We start from the raw sequence: 23954 nt of genomic DNA on the forward strand, positions 1-23954 counted from the left end.
AATTTTCTAGCTGCCTTAGCTAGAAATAGGGTTTTGAGACTGTATTTTTAAATTTGGGTTCATTATGTATAGAAATTATAAATGTATATACCTGTTGAATTACAATTCTACAAATTTATAAATCACATATAGATACGGTGATTCACTTTATAGTAACAAAAGTTAAATGTTCATCATCAGGGAGCTGGTTAAATAATTATCACATTTCCATATGACAGAATAATCTACAGCTTTAAAAAAGAATGAGGGCTCTTTCTACACCATAAAAAAATCTCCAAGATGTATCACTAAGTGAAAAAAAGCAAAGTTCAGAACAGTGTAGAGTATGCTACCATTTGTGTAAAAGGGAGGGGAAGGGCTGGGATGACAATGTACCACCCACCCAAAAAGTTAAGAGTTAAAGATCATGGTTATAAATCTAATCAATAAATTCACGAACAAAGACTAATAAAGACTGAGAAAAGATACCACCCACTAAACTAAATAAGTAGTTAAGAAATCTATTTCTTTCTAAATTCTAGCTACATTTATTTATCCTTGTTACTTATCTTCCCACTAAGTTCCAAAAGAGTATTTGTTTCTTTCTTTTTTTTTTTTACTGCCACTGAAAAAGTCAGACACTTACTTGCTACCATTAAACATTTTATTCAGGGCATCTCTTGATATAATGTGACCACAGACCAATTTCATGGGTGGATTGTTATCTGTGGTTTGCTGACGAAGAATAGGACAGGCAAATATTGAGTGATACCAGCACTTTTTACCAAGGTCCACTTCAATCTGTTTTTAAAAAAAGGTAAAAGGCTCAAGTTATATTACAGAAAACCATCCACATGTCAGTACGTACTGTGCAGCAAAGAGCATTTATCAAACCTACTCCTCCGAAGGTAACTTTTTACAGCACTCTTCTAAACTAACCAAAGATGGACAGTCTTCGGGATTCAAAGTGTTACCTCCTAATTCTAAATTATTTTTAACACTACGTATCAAACCAAATTCTGCTGCCTGAGAGCAAGAGTCAAAGGCAAGGCAACACTCTAGAAGTCAAATGCTCTTGAAAATCCATCAGCAAATATCGAAGAGTAAACCCACGAGACTCCTGACTGTTTTTACAGCACCCTTAGCTAGGTGATACAATTCAGTGTGATAATTCCTTTAAAGGCAGACTAAACATTGTTTACTGCTGTGTGGGCTTCAGATCCAGATCTTTTCCATGTTTTAGGTGTAACTGTCCAGAGAAACTACCTGAAACAAGGGCTTTAAACTAAAGTTCAGCAGGAGAATTCACAACCCATCCATCTGAGCCCACAGCACTCGTATCAGCTCTCTCTCTTTGCAGTGAACAAAACAAAAGCTATGAAATCACCTTAGCATAGTGGTTAGCACAGCACAGAGGCTCCACAAACATCAGTTCTTACTGTTTTCTTTCCTTTTAAATCTAAAATGGCTGTATCAACATAATAGTCTATTGCTCAGATTCTTTCAAGAAAGGTGGCAAAGTGTAACAATAATCCTGAGGAAAAATGACCAGATCATCCCCCCGGCTGCTCCCCCCCACCCCCGCCCCGCAACTGTTTTATCACCCTGACACACAGGCTTTGGGTGAGTTCAGATTTCAGTGTGCTTTGCTCTAGTGCGCAAGTGTCAAAGATACTGACAATACACCTGGGAAACTGCCAGGTTCTTGCAGGCACCTGCCTCAGCAAAGCGAGTGAAGACTCAAGTTCGTTTCACTTGCTCAGATGAGCAGCAGCCATGCAGGGTACTGCTCGTGTCCCGACCACGCTCAGGACTGGCAGTGCACCTGCGCCTTTAATCAGGACAGATCTCTGAGAAGCTGGGGCAACCAACCGACAGTTACCAGCTGGAAGAACAGGGTAATTGCAGATAAACCTGTGCACAGAGGTGGCAGAAAAAAAGCAAAAAGCCAAATGCATATTTTGGCCCTTTAGGATCTGTGACCAAGTCATGACAGGAATGATAATTCCCGTCAAAGTTTCAGTGCCTACTGTCAGAGGCCTGATGGAAACATACACACACGATGACCTTTGTTATTGCTCCATGTCGTCACTACTACGGCAACAAAACCTGACTACCTACTATGTGTCCTATATTATTCTAAGCAACCCTCTGTTACCTCCAGCCTTTAATAGCCCCATAAAGAGAAGGACGGTCCCCATTTCAGAGACGGACAAACTACTGCTTTGAGAAGTTACAGAGTTGGCAAGTGACTGGAACAGATGTTTAAAACCATGGCCCAGCCCATGACAACGGTGGACACACAGCACGGGAGGGCCACTGATGACCGCAGATGTCACTGCGACGACCTTTAACAGCTATACACTTACTTTAATTGGTATTAGAAAAATATAACCAGCACAAGCCCATGATCTCATAAATATCAATGTTCCAGACAAAACTAAATCAAGTTGACTCACTGCTTTCATATTTTAAAAAGTTCACAGTACGAGTGATTTAGCAACTGCACTTAGAACATACCACACACTACAGTATATCCACCCTCCCCCCTTCTGATGCTTTCCTTCATTAGCTGCCACTGCTACTCTAAGTCAAAATGGTAAGAAAGCTCCTCCAGCGCCTCCAAAATGTACTAGCTCCCCACTTCTACTGTTTAATCATGTCTACATACACATAAAAGAATCCCTGTCAAAAGGCTACAATAACGTTCCCTGATTAAAAGGCAAGACAGGCATTTAAAATCCTTTAACATCCACGTTCTTCTAATGACAGGAGAGGTAATAACTAACAGAAAATGGCACTCACAGGTAATTCATCTTTCTGGTTCCAAACTCCAGTGCACTGCCTCTGTTCGATCACAGCTTTGATGTTAATTAAAGCTGGCAGTGCCACACAACCTGCTGAGAAACTGGGAAGGCAGAAGAGGAAATGTTAATGCCAGGCCAGGTGTCAGAAAGCTTGGTCCTAGGAAACGCCAACTCCTCCAGACTCCGTGCTATGTGCAGAGGACCCTGGCCATTGGATTCAAAGCATTACAAAGCCCCCTATTTTGCGTGCGTGCACGCACACACACAGTCTTAGTTTACAAAACCACCAGATTTAATAAGCTCTGCCTACCAGTCATTAATGGCATTTTTTTTTAAATTATTTTATTTTATTTTTGGCTGCATTGGGTCTTTGTTGCTGTGCGTGGGCTTTCTCTAGTTGGGGCAAGCAGGGGCTACTCTTCGTTGCAGTGGCTGGGCTTCTCACTGCAGTGGCTTCTCTTGTTGCGGAGCACGGGCTCTAGGCACGCAGGCTTCAGTAGTTGTGGCACGTGGGCTTCAGTAGTTGTGGCATGTGGGCTTCAGTAGTTGTGGCTCACGAGCTCTAGAGTGCAGGCTCAGTAGTTGTGGTGCACAGGCTTAGTTGCTCCGCGGCATGTGGCATCTTCCTGGACCAGGGCGCAAACCCGTGTTCCCCTGCGTTGGCAGGCGGATTCTCAACTACTGCGCCACCAGGGAAGTCCATTAATGGCATTCTTAACATTAATGACACTCTGAAACATTTTCTTTCACAGTTCCTTCCAGACCCAGATCACCCCTGTACAGGGCAGAAGCACCTTTCTCATCTAGAAGTGCTGGCGGTCAGCTCTCCACTGAGTCCCCTTCAGGACTGTCCTCATTTGGAGAAAGCGACCTGACCAGGGACACGTTCGATGACTGCTCCACCTGAGGATACAAAAGTTGCACCAATCTGGGACAACTCCACAGGCCACTGCAGCTCCAGAGCTCCGCAGGGGTGGTCTGAGGCCTCTGGTGAGACTGGATCACAGTCCAGCTTCTCCCTCTGCCTGACCCTGCTGCTTTCATTCCCCACAGGAGCTGATCCCAGCACACTTCCTGCACGTGAGTCTCCGCTCATTTCAGAGTCTGTCCCAGAGAACCAGACCTGCAGCCCCACCACACCTTACAGTTAACTGCACGAGTCTGTCTCCTCCGTTCAGGTGGAGCCCCTGTGGAATGCAGGCTGCGCCTTATTCATCTCTGTGTCCCACACAATGCCTGGCACGCAGCAGGGATTCAAAACGCTGGAGGAACCAAATAAATAGAAGAGCTAAAAAGGTTCTTTTTTTTTTTGGCTGCGCAGCAAGGCACATGTAGGATCTTAGCTCCCCGATCAGGGATTGAACCCGCGCCCCCTGCAGTGGAAGCAGAGTCCTAACCACTGGACCGCCAGGGAAGTCCCTAAAAAGTTATTTCTTAAAACTGGTTCTTGGGGCTTCCCTGGTGGCGCAGTGGTTGAGAGTCCATCTGCCAATGCAGGGGATATGGGTTCGTGCCCCGGTCTGGGAAGATCCCACATGCCACGGAGCAGCTGGGCCTGTGAGCCATGGCCGCTGAGCCTGCGCGTCCGGAGCCTGTGCTCAGCAATGGGAGAGGCCACAACAGTGAGAGGCCCGTGTACCGCAAAAAAAAAACAAAACAAAACTGGTTCTTAAACCTTTTGGATCTGAGGACCCTTTACCGGCTTAAACATTAAGGATCTCAAAGAGCATTTAATTTTGTGGGTTATATCTATCATTATTTATTGTATTAGAAATTAAAACTGAGAATTAAAATATTGATTAATTCACTTAAAAATAAAAACATGTTATAAATAACAGACTCACAAAAAATAACTGTATTTTCCAAACCAAAAATAAACCTGTGAGAAGAGCAGCATTGTTTTACATTTTTACAAATCCTTCTAATGTCTGGCTTAACAGAAGACAGCTGGATTCTTACGACTTCCTCTGCATTCAATCTGTTGCAATGTATTCTTTTGGTTGAAGTAAGTGAAAGAAATCTAGCCTCACACAGATGTGTAGCACTTACACCACCTTTTCAGGTAACTGTGGATAGTCTTCTTTAATGCCACACCAAAACTCAACAAATAGTAGTTTTGTTCTGTTTTGAATTTAGCTGCCCCGGGTCTTTGGTTGCAGCACACGGGATCTTCAGTTGTAGCATGTGGAATCTTTAGTTGTGGCATGCGGGATCTAGTTCCCTGACCAGGGATCGAACCCAGCCCCCCGCTGCATTGGGAGCATGGAGTCTTAACCGCTGGACCACCAGGGAAGTCCCAAGAAGTACTAGTTTTTTTTAATGTTAGTTGGAAAGTGGAATCTGAATCCTTGCCATTGTACTTTTTGTACCCTGCTCCACTAAAATCCAATGGTCTCGTACTCTGAATGAATCTTTTCCTCATGCATGATTTTGTTGAGATCTTACTGATCTTCCAAGTGTTAGCACATTTCATTATGTAATATCAAAAAATTCAAATTCATTATTATTACCACCAATCTCATCAGAAATGTCTTTAAGCATTGGGGAACTGTCAAGCTTACAGTGGTCGGTTCAAGTTTTCCCAACTTTCTATTTTAGCTTACAATCTTGAATTTTACCACTGGAGCAAAAGATACCACCAGTTGCTTTCCCTGACGCGACAAGCTTAATTCATTCATCTGAATAAATACTGCCAAAAACCTGAGTGTGAGTAACTGTAGTCTGTCTTCTAAGACGTAAAAGTAAAAACTGTGTTCAAGTGAAAACTGTGTTCCAGGAAAAAAGCAACTAGTTTTTAGCTCATAACTCAAACATTATACAGATGCTTTTTCTTGAGACAATCATCATACTGCCTCATGATTTGGCATGAGCTGAAGTGCTTTATCTGAGCTTCCTATTTGGGCCCACAGAATGTTAAGAAGATGTATATTCAAAGGTCGAAATTTAATAAAGTGAGTGACTTTTAACGTTTTGTCAAGAACATTCTTAAGTAAAACTGAAAAATCTGCAAGTGTGTGGTGGGTGAGGAATACAGCCAGTCCTTGTGGGGTTTGGGACCACTGCCCCGATCCGTGCTAAGGCTGGAGCAGTTTAACCCACAACGTGAACACAGTGGAAAAGGCTCTCAGAGACCCCCCCAAAGGATCACAGACCACACTCAGAACTAGGTCACTGCCAATTGTGACGATCTCTTGAAATACCAACTGTACCCTTCTTCAGAAAGACACACGTTCTCTCAGCTTTAAACGTCAAGAACTAGACAACAAGTTAAGCAGAACTAACCAATGCAACGCACATTTCAATAACAGGACAACTTCCATACCTGACACTGAGCGGGGACTCCACGGAGAGCCCCAGGAGGGCACAGGCATCCCGTGTAAAGATGTCACAGATGTCAGCCCACTGGTTTGCGTCAAGCAGGTGAACATATGGTGAGTTCTCAATCCCTTGTCTCAGGTACACGAGGCTTCCCATCAAAACCTGAATGTCTAAACAAAAGCAGAAGCAATTTGGAGGTGTGAATGATCACACCTGAAACAGAGCTTTCAGGCAATACACTGAAAAAGGCAAGAATTCCCCCAGCTGACATGGCATAAAATAACTTACTGACAATGTCTTTTAAAATTCTGGCACTTAAGCTTGGTTTCTATCAAAGAAACAGCACAGAGAAAAAGAAGAAGAAAAGGGAAGCACTAAATACCGAACTTATAATTTATACACAACATAGTATAATTACCATTATCTAGAGAAGTAATAATAATGTCATAAATGGGGTCATCACGTATCTTTGGCTGTAAAACTAGTCAGTCCCTCTACACTGACACCTGGGAGTAATTGCTGCTGCCCTGTTGCACCTTCAGACACTCTGTCGTGGCCATAACAGCAGTACGGTGGGGGGATGCCAAGTGCATACTTTACGTTTTCTCTGTCTCCTCTCAGGTTAATGCAGAATCCCCCAAAATGCAATGTCTCTCTCTGACTTTTCAATTAAGAGGCTTTAATGCTTTACTTTTGTTCTAGAGCCAGCCAAGAAGCTTTTTTAGTAAGTGATTTATCATCTACAATTGTTTCAGTTTATTAGCAAATGTATATTAGATCTAGTTAAGATAAACTTAAATGCCAGTGGCGGCCATGGTCCTGTTCCAACCATTAAAAACAGCTGACTCTAGACTCACCTTTTTGATGATTCAGGGCAAATGGCTGAAAATTTTTCGCATATTGTAATGCCTCTCGTTGATTTGTAGTTCCACCCATTAACAAGCTAATAAAATAGAGCCTGTGTAGCTTAAATTCCAAGGAGCTGTTCTGGGCTATAAGCATTTCTCGGTTTGATACTGCCCATCTAAAGAAAAAGCAAAAAAGATTTTTTTTTCTTCAAAAAAGATTTTTAACAGTAATTAAGAGCACGAGCATGTGTGTTAAAAATGGTTTCAAACACCTAACACCAAAAAATGGGTTTAGTCTGCCATCTTGTGGAAGTCAGTGGTAACATCAAGCCCTAGGCCCAGAGACTTTCGTAAAGAAAGTAAACAAACTATACCTAAAGATGATTTGCAGCCAGTGAAAGAAAGAAAAAATATTAAGTTAGATGACAATTACATATTTAATAAGGTTTAACACCACGACAGGACTGTCTCTGACATACTTGGAACTGTACCAGGCCACACTATGAAGCAGGTGTCAGCCATGAGATTGACTACTGACTGCCTAGATCCACTCCTCTTTTCCTGTTAAACTGGCATGTTTATAAATGAAACCCAGGATGCTGAAGGGGAACATCTATGTTTAAACTTTCACTGGTGCAAGATCTGGTGCCATACGTGCTTTGAGATTAAAAACAGTAATCATAAGTATTTACCCTCAAGATGCTTTCAGTCTAATCAGGCAGATAAAGCTGTGTAAATAACATACAGTGTCAACACACAGCACCAAAAAGATTTGTACAAACAGTGCTAATGAGGGAAAGAACAACATGCGGTTTTGAATCATCCAAAGTACAGTGACGCAGGCCTCTAGAGTACAAACAGTTGGGGCTTCCCTGGTGGCGCAGTGGTTGAGAGTCCACCTGCCGATGCAGGGGACACGGGTTCGTGTCCTGGTCCGGGAAGATCCCACATGCCGCAGAGCGGCTGGGCCCGTGAGCCATGGCCGCTGAGCCTGCGCATCCGGAGCCTGTGCTCCGCAACGGGAGAGGCCACAACAGTGAGAGGCCCACGTACCGCAAAAAAAAAAAAAAAAGAAGGAGAGTTTTCCACGTTTTCTATAATGAACATATATTATTATTATTATTTTTTATTACTTACTTTTATACTTAACTTTTTTAGCTAATGTAAAACTAAACAAAATTTCTTAACTTTCTTTTTTCATCAAAGAGCTAACGGTAATTGCAAATTACTTTTGTTAAAAGTAATTCAGGCTATGAATTAGAAATTCAAGCTTTTCAAGCTATAAATATATGTATCTCATTTTTAAACTTGGAGAGGCATTTAGACAATGTAATTCCTAATTTACACCTTGAATTTATTTTGACACACTTTCAAATTTTGCTACAGACAGGGATACAAAATAATCAGGAAAAACTAGCATTGCTAATCGCTGTCCCCCTACAATATTCTTAGAAAAGTAGATACCGATTACAAAAAAGAGCTGCAGAGAGAGTGTAGGGAGAATGCAAAACCTAAATTCATAGAATACAAGTTTTCCCGTGTTTCTTAAGGGTCATGTTTCTTGTCATTCTATTCTGAAACACTGTATCATCTTCATTGAACTTCTGAATAGTACATTGAGCTTAAATCTCACAAGGCCAGGGATTAGAATAAACATTTCTGAGTTTCTCCCTCTCTGGCAAAATGCCACTTTCTAAGCTAAGGCTGATCTACCCCATTTTTAGCCCCGCAGACATGTAAAAGCACATTTAAGCGTTAGGGTGAAACGCTTGCTGACGCGGCCTCTCCCTCATCCCCAGGATTGTACCCGGGGCCCCATGTTTGTATTTTCTTGACCCTAATTCCTGGGCCACAGTTAACCAGCCAGGTGAGTATAGGTTTAACACTCTGTGTTGCCTCCTAACGAGAGAGTTCATCTATTTTGATATCCTTCATGATCACTTCGTGGTCCTACATCTCTAGTTGTGTAAGTTCTTGATGGGGTTGTCTCTCTGGACAATCATCGTTAACACCTGCCTTACCTAATCTTTGGAATCTGGGTACGAATTTCACAGCAGCTTTCTTATCCACGCTAGCAGCCTCCCTAGACAGTTTAACGTTAGTCGATTCACGATGATTTCTGAAATGCTGAAACCATCCTTTACTGGCAGTAGAGTCCTTCCTCAATCTCCTTTTTAAACTGTTTTCTTTCAATGAGGCAACTAATAACTTAAGCACTTTGGCCCGAATGTTAGCCAAACTGATGGGAGGTGTTTTGGTTTGTTTTGTTTGTTTTTACAAACAAAGTAGAAGTAAATGCTCCATCATTTAAATCACAAGCAGCTTTCTGTTCCCAGTGCGATTTAAATTAAAAGGCGTTGAAGCGACTTTAACCTTGCTTTTTACATTCATAGGACTTTTCAATATGCAGTGTACCATAGCTTCATGTAGGCCTAGGTCTTGTCCTAGCTTCACTTTGCTGTCATCATTTTCAAATCTTCCTCAATGCATGCAGTTTCACTTCTAGCAATTCATCTTTGTTGACCAAGTCCCTCTTTCAATGATCCATTTCTGTAATGTGTCACGTGGCCTTATCAGCAGAGGCAAGGAAGCAACACAACCACACCTTTGCTGCCTGAGGGTGAAATGAATTGCACTGTGACCAATCACCAACAGACTGAAAAAGCAGTGAGGTGACCAGTCATGATCATGATGCACATGTGTTACTATGTATCTGTGGACTGAAGAGCTGGCAGAGAAGTTTTTATTTTATGCAGTTACTCACAATACTTCATGGTGACTGAAATCTGAACTGTGTTGTTGGGGAATTGGTGTTATTTACCTAAACTGTGGTAAGTGAAATTTGGGCACACTGGAATCGTGCAGAGAGAACTGTCCATCGGTTCAACAGAGAAAAGAAATAGGAGAGGAAAAACATAAGGCTCTCAGAGGCAGGAGGTTACTTTATAAAGGCAAAGACAGCCCAGAGTGATACAATGGAGAAAGAAGCTTGGGAACGGGGCCTGTCATCACCGAGATCTCTGCCCCTCCACTCCTGTTTCTAAGAGGGAAGGCTGGAAAACCAAGAGGTTGATGCCGACAGGGTAAATTAGAGGCATCTGCCATGTGGTATAAAGAATTAAAGGAGGAAAATAAGAGGCCTCTTGAGAACAGAATGGAGGCAGAGAGAGGTGCAGGCCAAGAAAAACATGCAAACAGATTCAGACAACCTGATGTAGCAATATGCACCACCATCAACAGTGATGTGTCCAGGTGAATGAAAGCTGGTCCAGATAGAGGACTTGTTCCTTCTATGAAATTAGAAGCCATGGTCCTATCTCCCAGTGCAGGTGCTAGTTACATTTTTACAATAGTGCAATCAAACAAATTGAGTAGCTGAGAACGGAATTGAAAAATTCAAGGCCCAGGCTCAATGATCATATTTTCTACAAGTTCCCTACTCATCTCTCCATCCACAGAACTCGAGAGGTTCTTTATTTGAACCTCTCCCAGCTCTTCACACACAATCTACTTGGTAGGACAGTTTCTGGCCTCTTAAAGCAGGGGCTCTGCCTTGCTCAGCTCGGTGCCCCTTCTACTCTGCATGGGGTACAGTGATAGAGGGTACAGGTTAATAGAGCCAAACGTGCATGGCCCTTTAAATCCTGGCTCTGTGGGGTGAATCGGGGCAGTCTGTCACTTAATGCTCTCAGGTCTGTTTCCTTACTGTAAAGCGGGGGCAACTCAGAGGGTTATGGGCATTAAATGAGGGGGCTCGTAGAAGCACTGAGCCGGGAGACTGGCACAGACAATAATAAGCTACTTAACATGTGTTTACTGAGGGGATAGGCTTAACGTTCTCCAAAGTCATTAGTAAGAAAATTACATTTAAAAGAGTTACTTGGGCATTTCCATGTAATACTCAGTGCTGCTTTGATTTTTATAGAACCAACTCTGTGGGAATCAGCATGTACCAGCTAATCCCCTTCAAAATTTTTTGAAGTTGTCTTCGCTAGAAGTTCACACTGAATATTGGACCGTGTGATTCACTGAGCAGGAATAAGGGGTAGAACAGACCTTGATTAACCTGATAACAACAAATGCAAAACCAACAAAGCACACGAGACTGCAAAAGCACAAACTACAACCGGCACCAAAAACTGAATCCACTTGTCTACAAAGCACTAGAAGACATGTGACGGAAAGACAAAAAAACAGTTAATAAGTGAACGGGGTGCTGTACTCTGGCTAATGGCATTCCTAGCAGAAAACTTTTGATTTTTAATTTTTAAAAAACGATCACTATACTATAACCAGCAAGCTACGTGTAAACATTCAGGTAAATTATTAGCTTTACTGTGGTTTCTAAAATAAATTCTGCTCCCACATCTCCAATGTGTGCCACAAGAGCAATGCCAGCTTTGGAACCATTCCTTGTTTAGAGAAACACTGGAGACCAAAACAATGACACCCAATAAGGTCACCATGTCACAATTCTCTCTGTTCACTGCTACTGCAGTGACTAGTAGAGAGACCTTCTGGGCCACTTCCATTAAAAGACCCCAAAACAATACTACTTACTTAGGTGACCAAGTCAGAAACAACCCACATTGATGCAATTACCCCACAGAAACATGAAGCGTTAATTATCTTCATCGTCAGGCCTCCGAAAAGACTTGGCCCATTGTTAGCTCCATGTTTAGAATTTCCATATTAATCCAAAAATAATTAAAACAAGATTCTACCTTCAGAGCTAGCTGTTCTTTCCCAGAAACCTAACTGACAGCACTGGTCTGTTTATCTCTCCTCTCACCATTCTGCCAGCCTGGGCTGGGATCTGTTTCTGATAATAGTGAATAAAAATGCCTCTCTCCAGTTCCTACGGCACATTCCACTACAACCTTTCACAGTGTTTTAAAAAGGCTTACAAATACCTTCTTCTTCTAGTCTACCTTGGGGCTATCTTCTTGGGGGTAAAAGGTGAAGCTCAGGGAAATGAGTGACATGTGTTTACTCCACAGGTGTGGACTGGCTGAATGTCACTGGTGACCGAATCAAGTGCTTAAAAAATCCAGAAACTGGAATTCAGCCAGAAAAGTGAAGCACCCTATCAGTTTGCTTTAGGATAGCTAGCATTGGATTTCTGGGATATTTTCAAATGGCAATTCAGATATGAGTTGAGTCCATCGCTGGAACTACTAACGTTTTACTCATCTCAGAGTTGCTGTGGATCTCTGTCCTTCTTCCATGCTGTTTAAGAAACCACACGAACTACCGTGTTTCACGTTTGAATCATACCTTCAACTTTACAGGAGGTTCTTAGTAACACAGGGCTTGGCGGCCATACCCAATAGCTACCTCTGACAAGTGGCCAGCGCGTTGGACAGCACAGTTCTATAGATTAGGGATTTTTTTTTTTTTTTTTTTTTTTTGCGGTACGCGGGCCTCTCACTGTTGTGGCCTCTCCCGTTGCGGGGCACAGGCTCCAGACGCACAGGCTCAGCGGCCATGGCTCACGGGCCCAGCCGCTCCACGGCATGTGGGATCTTCCCCGACCGGGGCACGAACCCGCGTCCCCTGCATCGGCAGGTGGACTCCCAACCACTGCGCCACCAGGGAAGCCCGTGAGTTTTTAATAAATACTTAAATATGACTTTGCCTTATTTACTGCTAGTTTCCCACCACAAAACCAAGTGTTTGATAAGCTTAAATTAATAACCGTTCAGCATTTTATAAGAACAAGTTCCAGAGTCCCCTTTAGTTCCCCCTCCTGGCCTAGTTCAACTCCTTATTCTTTTAAACACTTAATCTCAGTGACAGTTTCTTTCAATTTTCCCTTTTTGTAAAAGAAGATTCTTAATCTCTCTATAGTCATAGCTTGCCCACTCATCTCCAGTAATGCCCAGGTCCCTGGTGAGGATGGATCCAGATAAGATGTGGCCATGTCTCTTCTTCTTCCTGAGGAGTACCTACTGTCTTGGAACCTCATACAGACTTTTGCCAGCAACAAACATAGAACAGACAACAGAGAATGATGTCCTCACCCCAGATATTTTTTCCCCTTTGGCCTTTATATTCCATTGTGCTTTTTTCTCTTCTGTGTTCTTGCCACTGGGCACCTCTTTCCATTTTCAATTAGCTTCTTTTTAATAGTCGCTCTCTCCACCAGACTTAGTGCATGGTCCCCGTGAATTAAAACAATATCCCTCAACTCAGCTCTTCTGCCCTTTCAGAATTAACAACCCCTGGGACACAACAAAACAAAAAAAGAAACAAAACGAAACAGAACCCCCTCAGACTGGGGGAGGGAAACCCAACTTGTTCAGACCTTGATTCCTCTTCTCCAAAAGTACATCTATCAGAGTCTTTATTCTGTGGTTCTATGTAGCTATTAAAAATGCCTGAATCAGCAAGACTGCCTGCCTACAGGAAGACAAAACTAACAACGAGAAAACAGACACCAGAAACAGCGTAACCCTGGTCACCCTCTTTGCCAGTGGCAGCCAAGGCTCTATGACCAGGCACCTTGGCTTGCTTCCGTCATTTTCACTTTCTAAAACCCTTCTCTGCTTATAAATTGTGTTTTATGCACTGATACCACAATTTCTCTAAGTCCAGCAACCATTTTCTTCTCCTCAGACCCACCGTTCACACACAGCACCAAGAAACCACAATGGCAAGCTCACCTCACATTCCTCTGTGGTTTTTATTTCTAGCCTCACCTAATCGCTAGGCTTAGAGATGGGATTCCTCTCATACTTCAACAGCTTGCCTGATACTGTTCATGGCCTGTCTAATCGAAAGCTCTGCAGTGATCTAGACTAATGAAATAGTTTTTCTCTCTTCTTCTGTGAAAAATTCTATAACATCTCTTTGTTATAATCATTCACTTAGTTTCTGTTCTCTTAATGGCATTCTACTGAGACTTTGCAAACAGAACTGCAAATTCCTCTCAGCAAGTGCTATGAGGCCCCTGGGCCTGCTCTGGGTATTGAAAAAAAACAGGTTTCCAAGTCTGCTAGGTTGAGAGTCAGGTTCTAGACTGCGGCAAATCCACCAAGGCAGGATTACTCTTTGAAACACCTTTAGGAAGGCAACCAACCAGCTTCCCCTCGAGACAGCACTTTCAAAACGTCAGTAACTGGCACAGAGTTACAGACAGCTTCTATTTTTCTCATTTTCTCCATCTCCTCAAAGTAAGTTACTGTTATTCTTTTGTTGACACTAGTTATCTTTGGCTTTGCGTCTGTCTGCCACATGAAGGAGGAGGTCATGTTTGTTCAAAGTTCTCCTGCAAATTATTCCATCTTTTATTGAGTGCCTGCTACGAAATAAGCACTATGCTACTAGGTGCCAAGAGGAACTCAAAAAACAGATAAAGTGATCTGGATGAGGAGAAAAATCTGTACACAAACTCAGAAATACAGGGGCAGGAACAAAAGAGTAGGCAGGGTCCTGACTAGATCTGTATATATAATTAGCTGTTCTTCTGCCGCTTCTCTCTGCCATGTCACACCATTCCTTACTCACTTCTTTTCCACCGTCTTTTATCAGTTGCGGTTAATAGGTAACGCTCACCAGACTTCCTTCTCATCTAGGCCTTCCATGACCTCTATCCACATTAATCTTTTTGGTTGGCCGCTGCCTCAACTACCTAGGCTGCCTCGAGAACTGCTGCAGGCTTTCACCTTTTTCTTTCTCTCTCGTGTGGTTCCACGGTGGTTCCTGTACCTCCCAGCAGGTACAAAGACAAGATGCCACACATGAAATATGAAAGATTTTCCACTGTGTATCTGAACCAAAATCCCTGAAACTCACGTCCCACATTTTTAAATTTTTGGTACAAGTTGAGTACAGTGAATTTTCCATACCTTGCCCATAAAATATGTTGAATGAGTATTTGCTTTGCATCCACCAATAGGCAAGAATTGGAGAAGTCTGAGTTTCTGTAATGGAGATTTCTGTTAAACTAAGATTTTCCAAACTTATGTTCTACAGATCACCAATTTTGTGAGTTTTAATAGGTGTTAGGAGACAGGGAGTCTTTGGTTAAATACGCATGGGAAACACTGGGTTTTACAAAGTTAAATGAGTTTCTTTACCGTAGGACTGCTGATGGCCCCTCTAATATGCTAAAGTGAATCTCTCATTTCTCTTAATTAACTTTTACTGGAATATAGTTGCTTTACAATGTTGTGTTAGTATCCACTGTACAGCAAAGTCAATCAGCTATATGTATAAATGTATCCCCTCTTTTTTGGATTTCCTTCCCATTTAGGTGACCACAGAGCACTGAGTAGAGTTCCCTGTGCTGTACAGCAGGTTCTCATTAGTTATCTATTTTACACATAGTAACAACAGTGTATATACGTCCATCCCAATCTCCCGATTCATCCCACCTCCCCCTTCCCCCCTTGGTGTCCATATGTTTGTTCTCTACATCTGTGTCTCTATTTCTGCTTGGCAACTAAGTTCATCTGTATCGTTTTTCTAGATTCCACATGTAAGCAATATTAATACGATATTTGTTTTTCTCTTTCTCCCTTACTTCTAAAGTGACTCGCTTACAGGAGAATATTAGGGAATATCATGTAAAGCTTTCCTCGACTGACCTTTTGACTCCATATCCTCTTTTTCATGGAGCAACTTCCAGGCTCCATTCCTCCTCTGTAAGCCCAGTACTTACTTCATGGGGTTATTATGAGGATTGAATAAACTAATACAAATAAAATGCTTAGAACAATGCTAGGCGTATAATAAGCACTCCAAAAGAGACGACTATAATTATGACTGACTACATCCCCATACGCAGATATTTAACATGGCAATAGTCCCAGAAAAGCGAAAGGAGAAAATTTCCACTGTACAGTTGGCCCTCCGAATCCACAGTTGCGGAACCTGCAGATATGGAGGGCCTCTGCAGGTTCCGCAGCCGTGGATACGGAGAGGCAAGGATACCAGGCCGTTTTACATAAGGGACTTGAGCATCCATGAATTTTGGTATCCACAGGGGTCCCTAGAACCAATCCCCCATGGATACCGAGGGACTACTGTACAGTAGTTTCCACTGTTAGTGCCAAGTGGATGGAATGAGCCCTCCCTTTGCCTGAAAGGCACTGCTTGAGGCTACAAATAACAGAAAACATTTACAGAAATCATTGATATATATGCCATAGTTACCAGTCAGAAACTTAGATCTTACAGAAAAAGCCCAAAGTTAAAAGGGTCTTATGAATTTTCTTCATTCCAAAAGGAACAAGCCTTGAGAATTTTGAGGGCTAAGGCAGTCCAAATTCTCAGCACAGTCTCTGGTACATAAGCACTCAATAAAAGTTTGATGATGAACCTGAGAAATTAATGGATAAATGACTATTACCTCAAATAACAACTCATATATTATTTCTAAATCATTATAAGACAACTGTGAAACCCATTACATTTTTATATTTAGGCTCCCTCACTCTCCTTTATAATTGTTTAATCATTTAGGTGGAATATAAAAAGTAGACAGAAGAATGGCTGCCATATTTTGTTTAAGAGGTGTTATTAGAGGTACTTGATTAAAGTTAATCTCACAGGGATGTCACAATAAAATCTAAAAAAAATCAAACTATAAAGGTAATATGCATAGTACACAGTGGTGCTGCTTAAGTGACGTTTACATCTTTAAAGAATTAAAATAAATGAGGTGGTGCAGTGGTGGTGCAGTGGTTAAGAATCCGCCTGCCAACGCAGGGGACACGGGTTCGAGCCCTGGTCCGGGAAGATCCCACATGCCGCATAGCAACTAAGCCCATGCGCCACAACTACTGAGCCTGCGCTCTAGAGCCTGCGAGCCACAACTTCTGAGCCCGCATGCCATAACTACTGAAGTCTGTGTGCCCTAGAGCCCGCGTGCCACAGCTACTAAAGCCCATGCGCTCTAGGGCCCGCACTCTAGGGCTGCAACTACTGAGCTCGTGTGCTGCAGGTACTGAAGCCCACGCTCCGCAATGAGAAGCCACTGCACCACAACGAGGAGTAGCCCCTGCTCGCCACAAATAGAGAAAATCCACATGCAGCAACGAAAATAAAATAAATGAGTTACCTCATATTTACAATTTATACAGAAATTTGATATTTATAAATTGACACAGGACTCTATCTCTGCCTGTTCACCTAGGCTGTTTTTAGAACTCTGCAAAATTTTCTAAGAACTGAGAAATTATGAGAAACAGAAAACTAACCTATGAAAAATTAAATGGGTTAGCAGAAGGAAAAGGAAGTGTATTTTTTAAAACTCATGAAGGATCTTCCCAACTATTTTTTTTCCTGATAACAACGATATCAAATATTTCCAGTTTTAAAATCCCAGGATTCTAAGGCTATGACCTCAAAATAATGTCACTGCTTCTATCACCCAGTTTCTTCCTTTTATTTTATAACTTTCCTTCCTTCCTCCTTCCCTTTCTTCCTTTCTTTCTTTTTAAAACAAATAACCTGATAATTCTCACATTAAAAAATTCTAGGACAGGGGTCAGCACACTATGGCCACCGGCCAAACAGGACTTGCTGCCTGTTTTGTATGCCAGATGGTCAAGACGGTTTTTTTACATTGTTAAAGGGTTGTAAAATAAAGAAAAATATGTAACGGAGACCTTATGTGGCCTGCAAAGCCTAAAATATTTACTACCTGGCCCTTTATGAAAAACTCTGCTGACTCTGTACTAGGATAATATTTATCAGAGCTAACCCAGTAATTTCGTATAATTCACATCAATGACCAGTTCACAGCGAATTATTTTATGACGGCAATTAGAGTAAAACTCCATAACAATATTTGTTCTCTTTACGTATACCACTTGATTCCAATAACCAATTAAACTGCTTTTTTTTTTTTTTTTAGAATGCAAGCAGTGAACCCAGAACATTATGGAAGTTCAAATATCAAACTCAGACCATCTGAACAACAGTCCTTCAGTTATAAAGCTACTCTAAAGCGGAGATGTAGCCTAGCTAGAGGAAACCCTCTTCTCTCATGGGAATTCAGACCAACTGATAAGTGAAATAAGCCCTAACCATTTTCTCATATTGCATATCCCCCAAACTCACTTCGCTAAAAGAAATAAAATAATTCTCCCTTGATGCCTCTGAAGTCTACCCCAGGTGAGATATATATATAATCTCAAAATCTCTAACGTGTTTTCTGATTCCATTTTCTTACAGAGTTCTCTCAAAGTACTTAAAAGAAAACAAACTCAGTCACTCACTCCAGAGCAGGTCTCAGAACTCGGACTTTTAACGCTTCTAATATTCGGTTTAACTCCACAAATGGTTCTTTCTGGCTTGGGTCTACAGAAAGACCAGATTCCTGAAAAAATTGAAAGAACTTTCATTAGCAGTAATCAGAATAAAGAGATATGGTACAAGCATGTTCTACATTATAAAATGTGAGGCAAACCACTAAAGATAATTTCTTTTTACCATGCATTTCTCTGGCAAAGACTGATGACTGAGCCCCAGTATCATTCTTCCTCCTTTTCTATAATAGTAAAACCCCAAATTTTAGCTGGGCACATAACCATATGGAATAAAGCTGGGCATGGCTTTGCAAGATGTAAGTTCTGGCCAGTGAAACATAAGTATATACTCTTTGCCCCTTCCTGTAATACAAAACGTCTAGCTGGGGTTCGGGCTATCCTGGACCATGTGGACAAGGGACACCTTAGAAACAGCAGAGCTACAAGCAGCCAAGGTCCCTAAGAGCTTCACGGCACATGGCTACCACATATGCAGTGGATGGCTTACTACCTCTGATTTCTGTGTAAGAGAAATAAACTTCGTTCTTGTTTAAGGCATTGGTATTTTGGGTCTCTGTTACTTGTAAACAAAACTTAATCCTAAATGACACAATTTATTTTAGGAAATTTATATGGACACATACACAAAATCCCGTAACATACAGAGAAAGACTTGAGTTATTGCTTATCTGAATTGTTTAACAGAAAAGGCTTACATTAGAGGTCTGGTTTACAGACTGGCTTTAAATTATTTAATCCTTACGGTCCTTCATTTTTCTAAATGGAAAATACAACAGCACAGAATGTAAGCCACAGAACAGAGTATGAAGACACACGAATTGGACCTGAATCCAAGTTCCTCCACTAAGAACCTGTATGGCCTTGGGCTGGTTACTTCTCCAGACCTCAGATTCCACCTCTGTAGAATGGGAGCGGTCGTTTCTTCCTCAACCATTTCTTCCTCACAGGGTTGCAGTGAGGAATAAAGGCAGGGCTTGGAGGGTGGTAAATACTCCATACAGGGCAGCTGCTAATATTATGACTATGTGGTATTGGTAAACTCTTCTGGGACCCCTAACTTCATGTCTAATGGAATAAAAGACAAATGCTGTTCACTTGAAGTAAATTTTAGCTTGAAATTCATTTGATAAACCAAGTTCTTTAAGCTGGGCTAGATGAGAAAAGCAAATATAAACCTCTTTGTCCTTTTCTCCTCTGCTATACTAACCTTCCCTCTTAATACTACTGTATATAGAAGATAACTAATAAGAACCTACTGTATAGCACAGGGAACTCTATTCAGTGCTCTGTAAGGACCTATATGGGAACGGAGTCTAGAAGCAAGTGCGTATATGTGTATGTATGGCCGATTCACTTGCTGTGCAGCAGAAACTATCACAACACTGTAAATCAACTAGACTCCAATAAAAAAATTAATTAAAAAAATAAATTAAATGCCCTGGCTTATTCCAAAAAAGCAAACAAACAAACAAACAAAAAAAACAAAAGAGGAGATGTTTGAAAAAGTAGCATCACTTCTGACCCTTGATTGATGACCTGGGACCAACATTCTGGGGCAGGAATAAGGAAATAATTTGAATAACAAGTTCTAGGACTATAATTTTCACCAACTTTAAAAAAAAACCAAAAAACAAAACTTCCTAGTAAACTGAAGTCAGCCCAGATGATTAAAATGTAAAAATCCGCCTATGGCTTAGAAGACTTAAAAACTGCAAGGACTTCCCTTGTTTCCGTGTCATGCTCTCGCAGGTGGCACACTGTTACCTGGCAGAGCTCCTCAGCGACATCCAGCATTCCTTGTCGAAAGAAGTGCTCCACCATCACCTCATTGAGAAGCCTTTGGCTGTCTGCCTGCCAGCAGCCATCTATTCCCACACTGCTAATGTCAGAATCAAAATTCTGAAAAACAAGAAAGCACGTCATGAATTGACCAGGATACATCACTTGGTATGTTTTCACCCCACCTAACTTAACAGAAACAATGGCCTTTGTTTCACTCTGAGACGCCTCAAATAAGTACCCAATTCCAATTCATCTGTAGCCTATGACAGGAAGTAGCTTTTCCATTGCTCTTTTCTAAAACTTGCCACTCTCACTCATTATCGCTGGGAGGGTAAACAAGCACATTTTTTGAGGGTATTTTGGGGAAATACATAAATTTAACAATGACTTCTGTGAGTAAATTGATTTCTAGGCATTATACAATAGCAATATTTTCAGAGGTGTGCAGTGATCCCTGTAAAAGCATGTTCAATGCAGCACTGTCTAACAGAAAAAAAAAAAAGAAAACCCATTACGTCCAGCATAGGATTATTCAATAATCCGTGGCACATCCCAACAACTGCCGTGCCAAGGTGGAGACTGGGGATAGGAGAACGGCCAGATAGTTCAAAGAACAGGCTCTGGGGCCAATCTACCCGGGTTTGAATCCTGGTTCTATCTTACTAGATGTGTGATCTTGGCCAAAATTACTCAAGGGCTGTGAGCCTCAGTTTCCTTATCTTAAGCAGAGAAAAATACTTTTATGGGTTGAACTGCATCCTTTCACAATTCCTGTGTTGAAGTCCTAACTCCCAATACTTTATAAAGTTAAAATGAGGTCATTAAGGAGAGCCCTAATCCAACAGGACTGGTATCCTTATAAAAGGAGAAATCAGGACACAGACAGGCATAGAGGGAAGACCATGTGTTACAGACCGAACGTCTGTGTCCCTCCCAAATTCCTACATAGAAGCCCCAGCAACCAGTGTGACTGTATCTGGAGACAGAGTCTGGGAGAAAGTGCTAAAGGTTAAATGAAGTCCTAAGGGTGGGGCCCTAATCCGGGAGGCCTGGTGCTCTTGTAAAGACAAGGAACAAACACCAGGGCTTAGCTTGCTTGCTAGCTCGCTCTCCACCACATGAGGACACAGCGAGAAGGTGGCCATCTGCAAGCCAGGAAGGAGGGTGTCTGCCTTCAACAGGCAATGAATTGGCCAGCACCTTGATCTTGGACTTCTCAGTCTCTAGAACTATGAGAAAACACGTTTCTGTTGTTTAAACCACCCAGTCTATGGAATTTTGTTATGGTAGCGCAAGCAGACGAAGACACCACATGATGAAACAGGAAGAAGATGGCTATCTGCAAGTCAGGGAGAAAGGCCTCAGAAGAAACCAACCCTGCCACACCTTGATACGGAACTTCCTGTCTCCAGAACTGTGGGAAAATAAACGTCTGTGTAAGCCACCCAGTCTGTGGTACTTTGTTATAGCAGCCCTCATAATTTAATATACTTCCTTATTGGTTCAATGACATGGTAGCTGCTATTATGCTAGTATTACTATTCATAATTAAGAAGTGAGGTTCATTGTTCTGTATCTACTAACATGGAAAAATGTCCATAACACCTTAAGTGAAAAAAAGCAACTTCTACAAAACTACAAAGTTATGACTCCATTTGTTAAAAAAAAAGAATCCTTAAAAACCCAACCTGTCTCTCCCACTGACTGCAGTTACAAAATCAGGACTGAATGGAGTAGCTACTTGAGGAAACAAAAAAGTGAATAGTAGTAAGTGGACTGGGGAGGAAGGCAAAGAACTGGCAGTGAGTTTACTACTTTTCTTCCTCCAATATCTCTTAGCCTGGATGCAATGCAGCCAAAACCCACAACTGGGCACCCAGGATGTAGACAGAGCGCTCCAGGAGAAGCCCTTCGGTGCTGGCATGGGGAACAGGAGTGTATTCTCCTACCACATAGAGAGAGGGGGAAATCGCATGCTTTTTTCCCTCCCTTTTCTTGTACTGTAGCTCCAGGCGGTCTGTAGTTAAATCAGTTTCTATTTCTACCCTTCACAGCAGTACCTAGATTATGTTTGACTGAATAACCATGGGACAAGAATCTTGGGAGACCTTTAGAACTCTGTCTACCATAGCAGGAAGCCTAAAACTCTGAGGCACCTTTAGAAAGGGATCCTTCCTCTCCAGTCAGAGAAGCTATGGTCCCAAGAGCAAGGGGCAAAAACCCCTCTTGCATCTTTTCTCTCTGTCCTTCCACCTTGTAGCCCCAGATATAGGCAGAGTTATGGTAAATATACAGGAGAGCAGGGTAGGTAAAGCCCCAGATTTCTGGCTGGGTGACTAAAATGGCAGCCCCAGAGAACCATAAAGTAGCAGGGAGATCACAGAGAGGAAGGAACGCAGGAAAGTGATCCCCCCACCAAGTTGTTTAGGAACTCCTGGGCTCACCCTCAAGTTATACAGGCGTGGGTCTGACCCTCAGCAGCATACCACACACTTTGAAAACTGAACTAAGGGACAGCCCTAGTTTCCAGGTCCCAGAATGGCCACTGGTTGGCACACAAACAGAACATAACTGAATAGCTCTGTAATGGCTTTGGAAACGAAGCTGACATTGAAACTATTTTAAAACTCAGAGAAGACTGAGTAGCCCGAACCCAACCAGGTCAAGTCCGCTAAAACAAAAACATCAATATTCTCCATAGAACTTAAATAAGACCCAGAGGCTCAAAACATAATATTAAAAATGTCCAAAATACAATCCAAAATTATTTGTCATATGAAGACCTAGGAAAATCTAAATTCACATAAGATGTTCAACAGACAACAATGCAAAGATGACAGATGTTGGTATCATCAAAGACGTTAGAACAATTATAAAATTGCTTCAAGAAGTAAGGGCAGACACTTCTGAAAAGACAGAAAGTCTCAGCAAGAAACAAGATACAGTAATCAAAATTAAAAACTTGTTGCATTGACTCAACAGCAGAACAGAGGTGACAGAGCAAAAGTCAGTGAAGATCAATAGAAATGACCTAATCTGAATAACCAAAGATTGAGAAAAAAACGAACAGAGCCTCAGGGCCCTGCATGACAATAACAAAAGATCTAACAGTCATGTCAATGGAGTGCTAGAACAACAGAAGAGTATAGTGTAGAAAAAAATGTTTTTAATATTTCCCAAACCTGACAAAAGACATAAATCTAGAGATTCAAGAAGCTCAGCAGACTCCTAAAAGGATAAATTCAAAGAAATCCACACTTAGACACTTCGTAATCAAACTGTTAAAAACTTAAGACAAAGAAAAAAATCTTGAAATAGTTATCAAGAAAAGTGATGTACTACTTATAGGGGAACTATGATTCAAATGACTACAGATTTCTCAATAGAAACCATGGAGACCAGAAGAAAGTGGCACACTTTTCAAGTGCTAAAAGAAAAGAACTGTCATCCCCAAATTTTGTACCAAGTGAAAATATCCTTCAGGAATGAAGGTGAAATAAAGACATTCTCAGATGAAGGAAAGCTGAATTTGTTGGCAGAAGACCTGCTCTAAAAGAATCGCTAAAAGTTCTCCTGATAGAAGGGAAATTATACTAGTAGAAGACAACTCGGAACATCAAGAGTGAAGGAAAAACAAAGCTACCTCTGAAAGCTTTCCCTGCTCAATTTTACTTCCACCGCCTTATCTTTCATAGGCATTACCCCCGGTAAACCTCTTGCATTTCTTTCTTTCTTTCTTTCTTTTTTTTTTTTTGAAGCACATGAATTTAATTAGACGAGATCATTTAGATTTACTGAAATTACAATCTTAGTCAATCATTGCTTAAATACAGTCCACACGACACAGGATTATTTTACAGTACATACACGAACAGGTAGTAATAGAACTGCAAACCACCTACCATTTACGATCACTACAATGCAGGAGAGCTCTCCTCCCC

At 41.6% G+C, this 23954-nt stretch overlaps 1 protein-coding gene across 8 annotated transcripts in view; it reads right to left on the reverse strand.

The window, feature by feature from the left end:
• Nucleotides 1–23954, reverse strand: part of RMND5A (required for meiotic nuclear division 5 homolog A) — a 58590-nt gene that overhangs the window by 5094 nt on the left and 29542 nt on the right. For 2 of the 8 annotated variants that reach the window (XM_089922849.1, XM_089922850.1), the window contains exons 3-9: nt 19996–20130; nt 18181–18281; nt 14803–14877; nt 6962–7128; nt 6109–6274; nt 2785–2887; nt 626–780 (exon numbers count right to left, since the gene is read on the reverse strand). In XM_089922849.1, coding sequence (XP_089778975.1) covers nt 626–780; nt 2785–2887; nt 6109–6274; nt 6962–7128; nt 14803–14877; nt 18181–18281; nt 19996–20130 — 902 coding nt within the window. The other 6 variants (XM_089922852.1, XM_089922851.1, XM_022556121.3 and 3 more) reach the window with 5 other exon arrangements.

The sequence above is a fragment of the Delphinapterus leucas genome, chromosome 13, assembly GCF_059928025.1.
Source record: "Delphinapterus leucas isolate spDelLeu-1000000601 "Yukka" chromosome 13, BTC_Dleu_Yukka2, whole genome shotgun sequence".
NCBI lineage: Eukaryota > Metazoa > Chordata > Mammalia > Artiodactyla > Monodontidae > Delphinapterus > Delphinapterus leucas.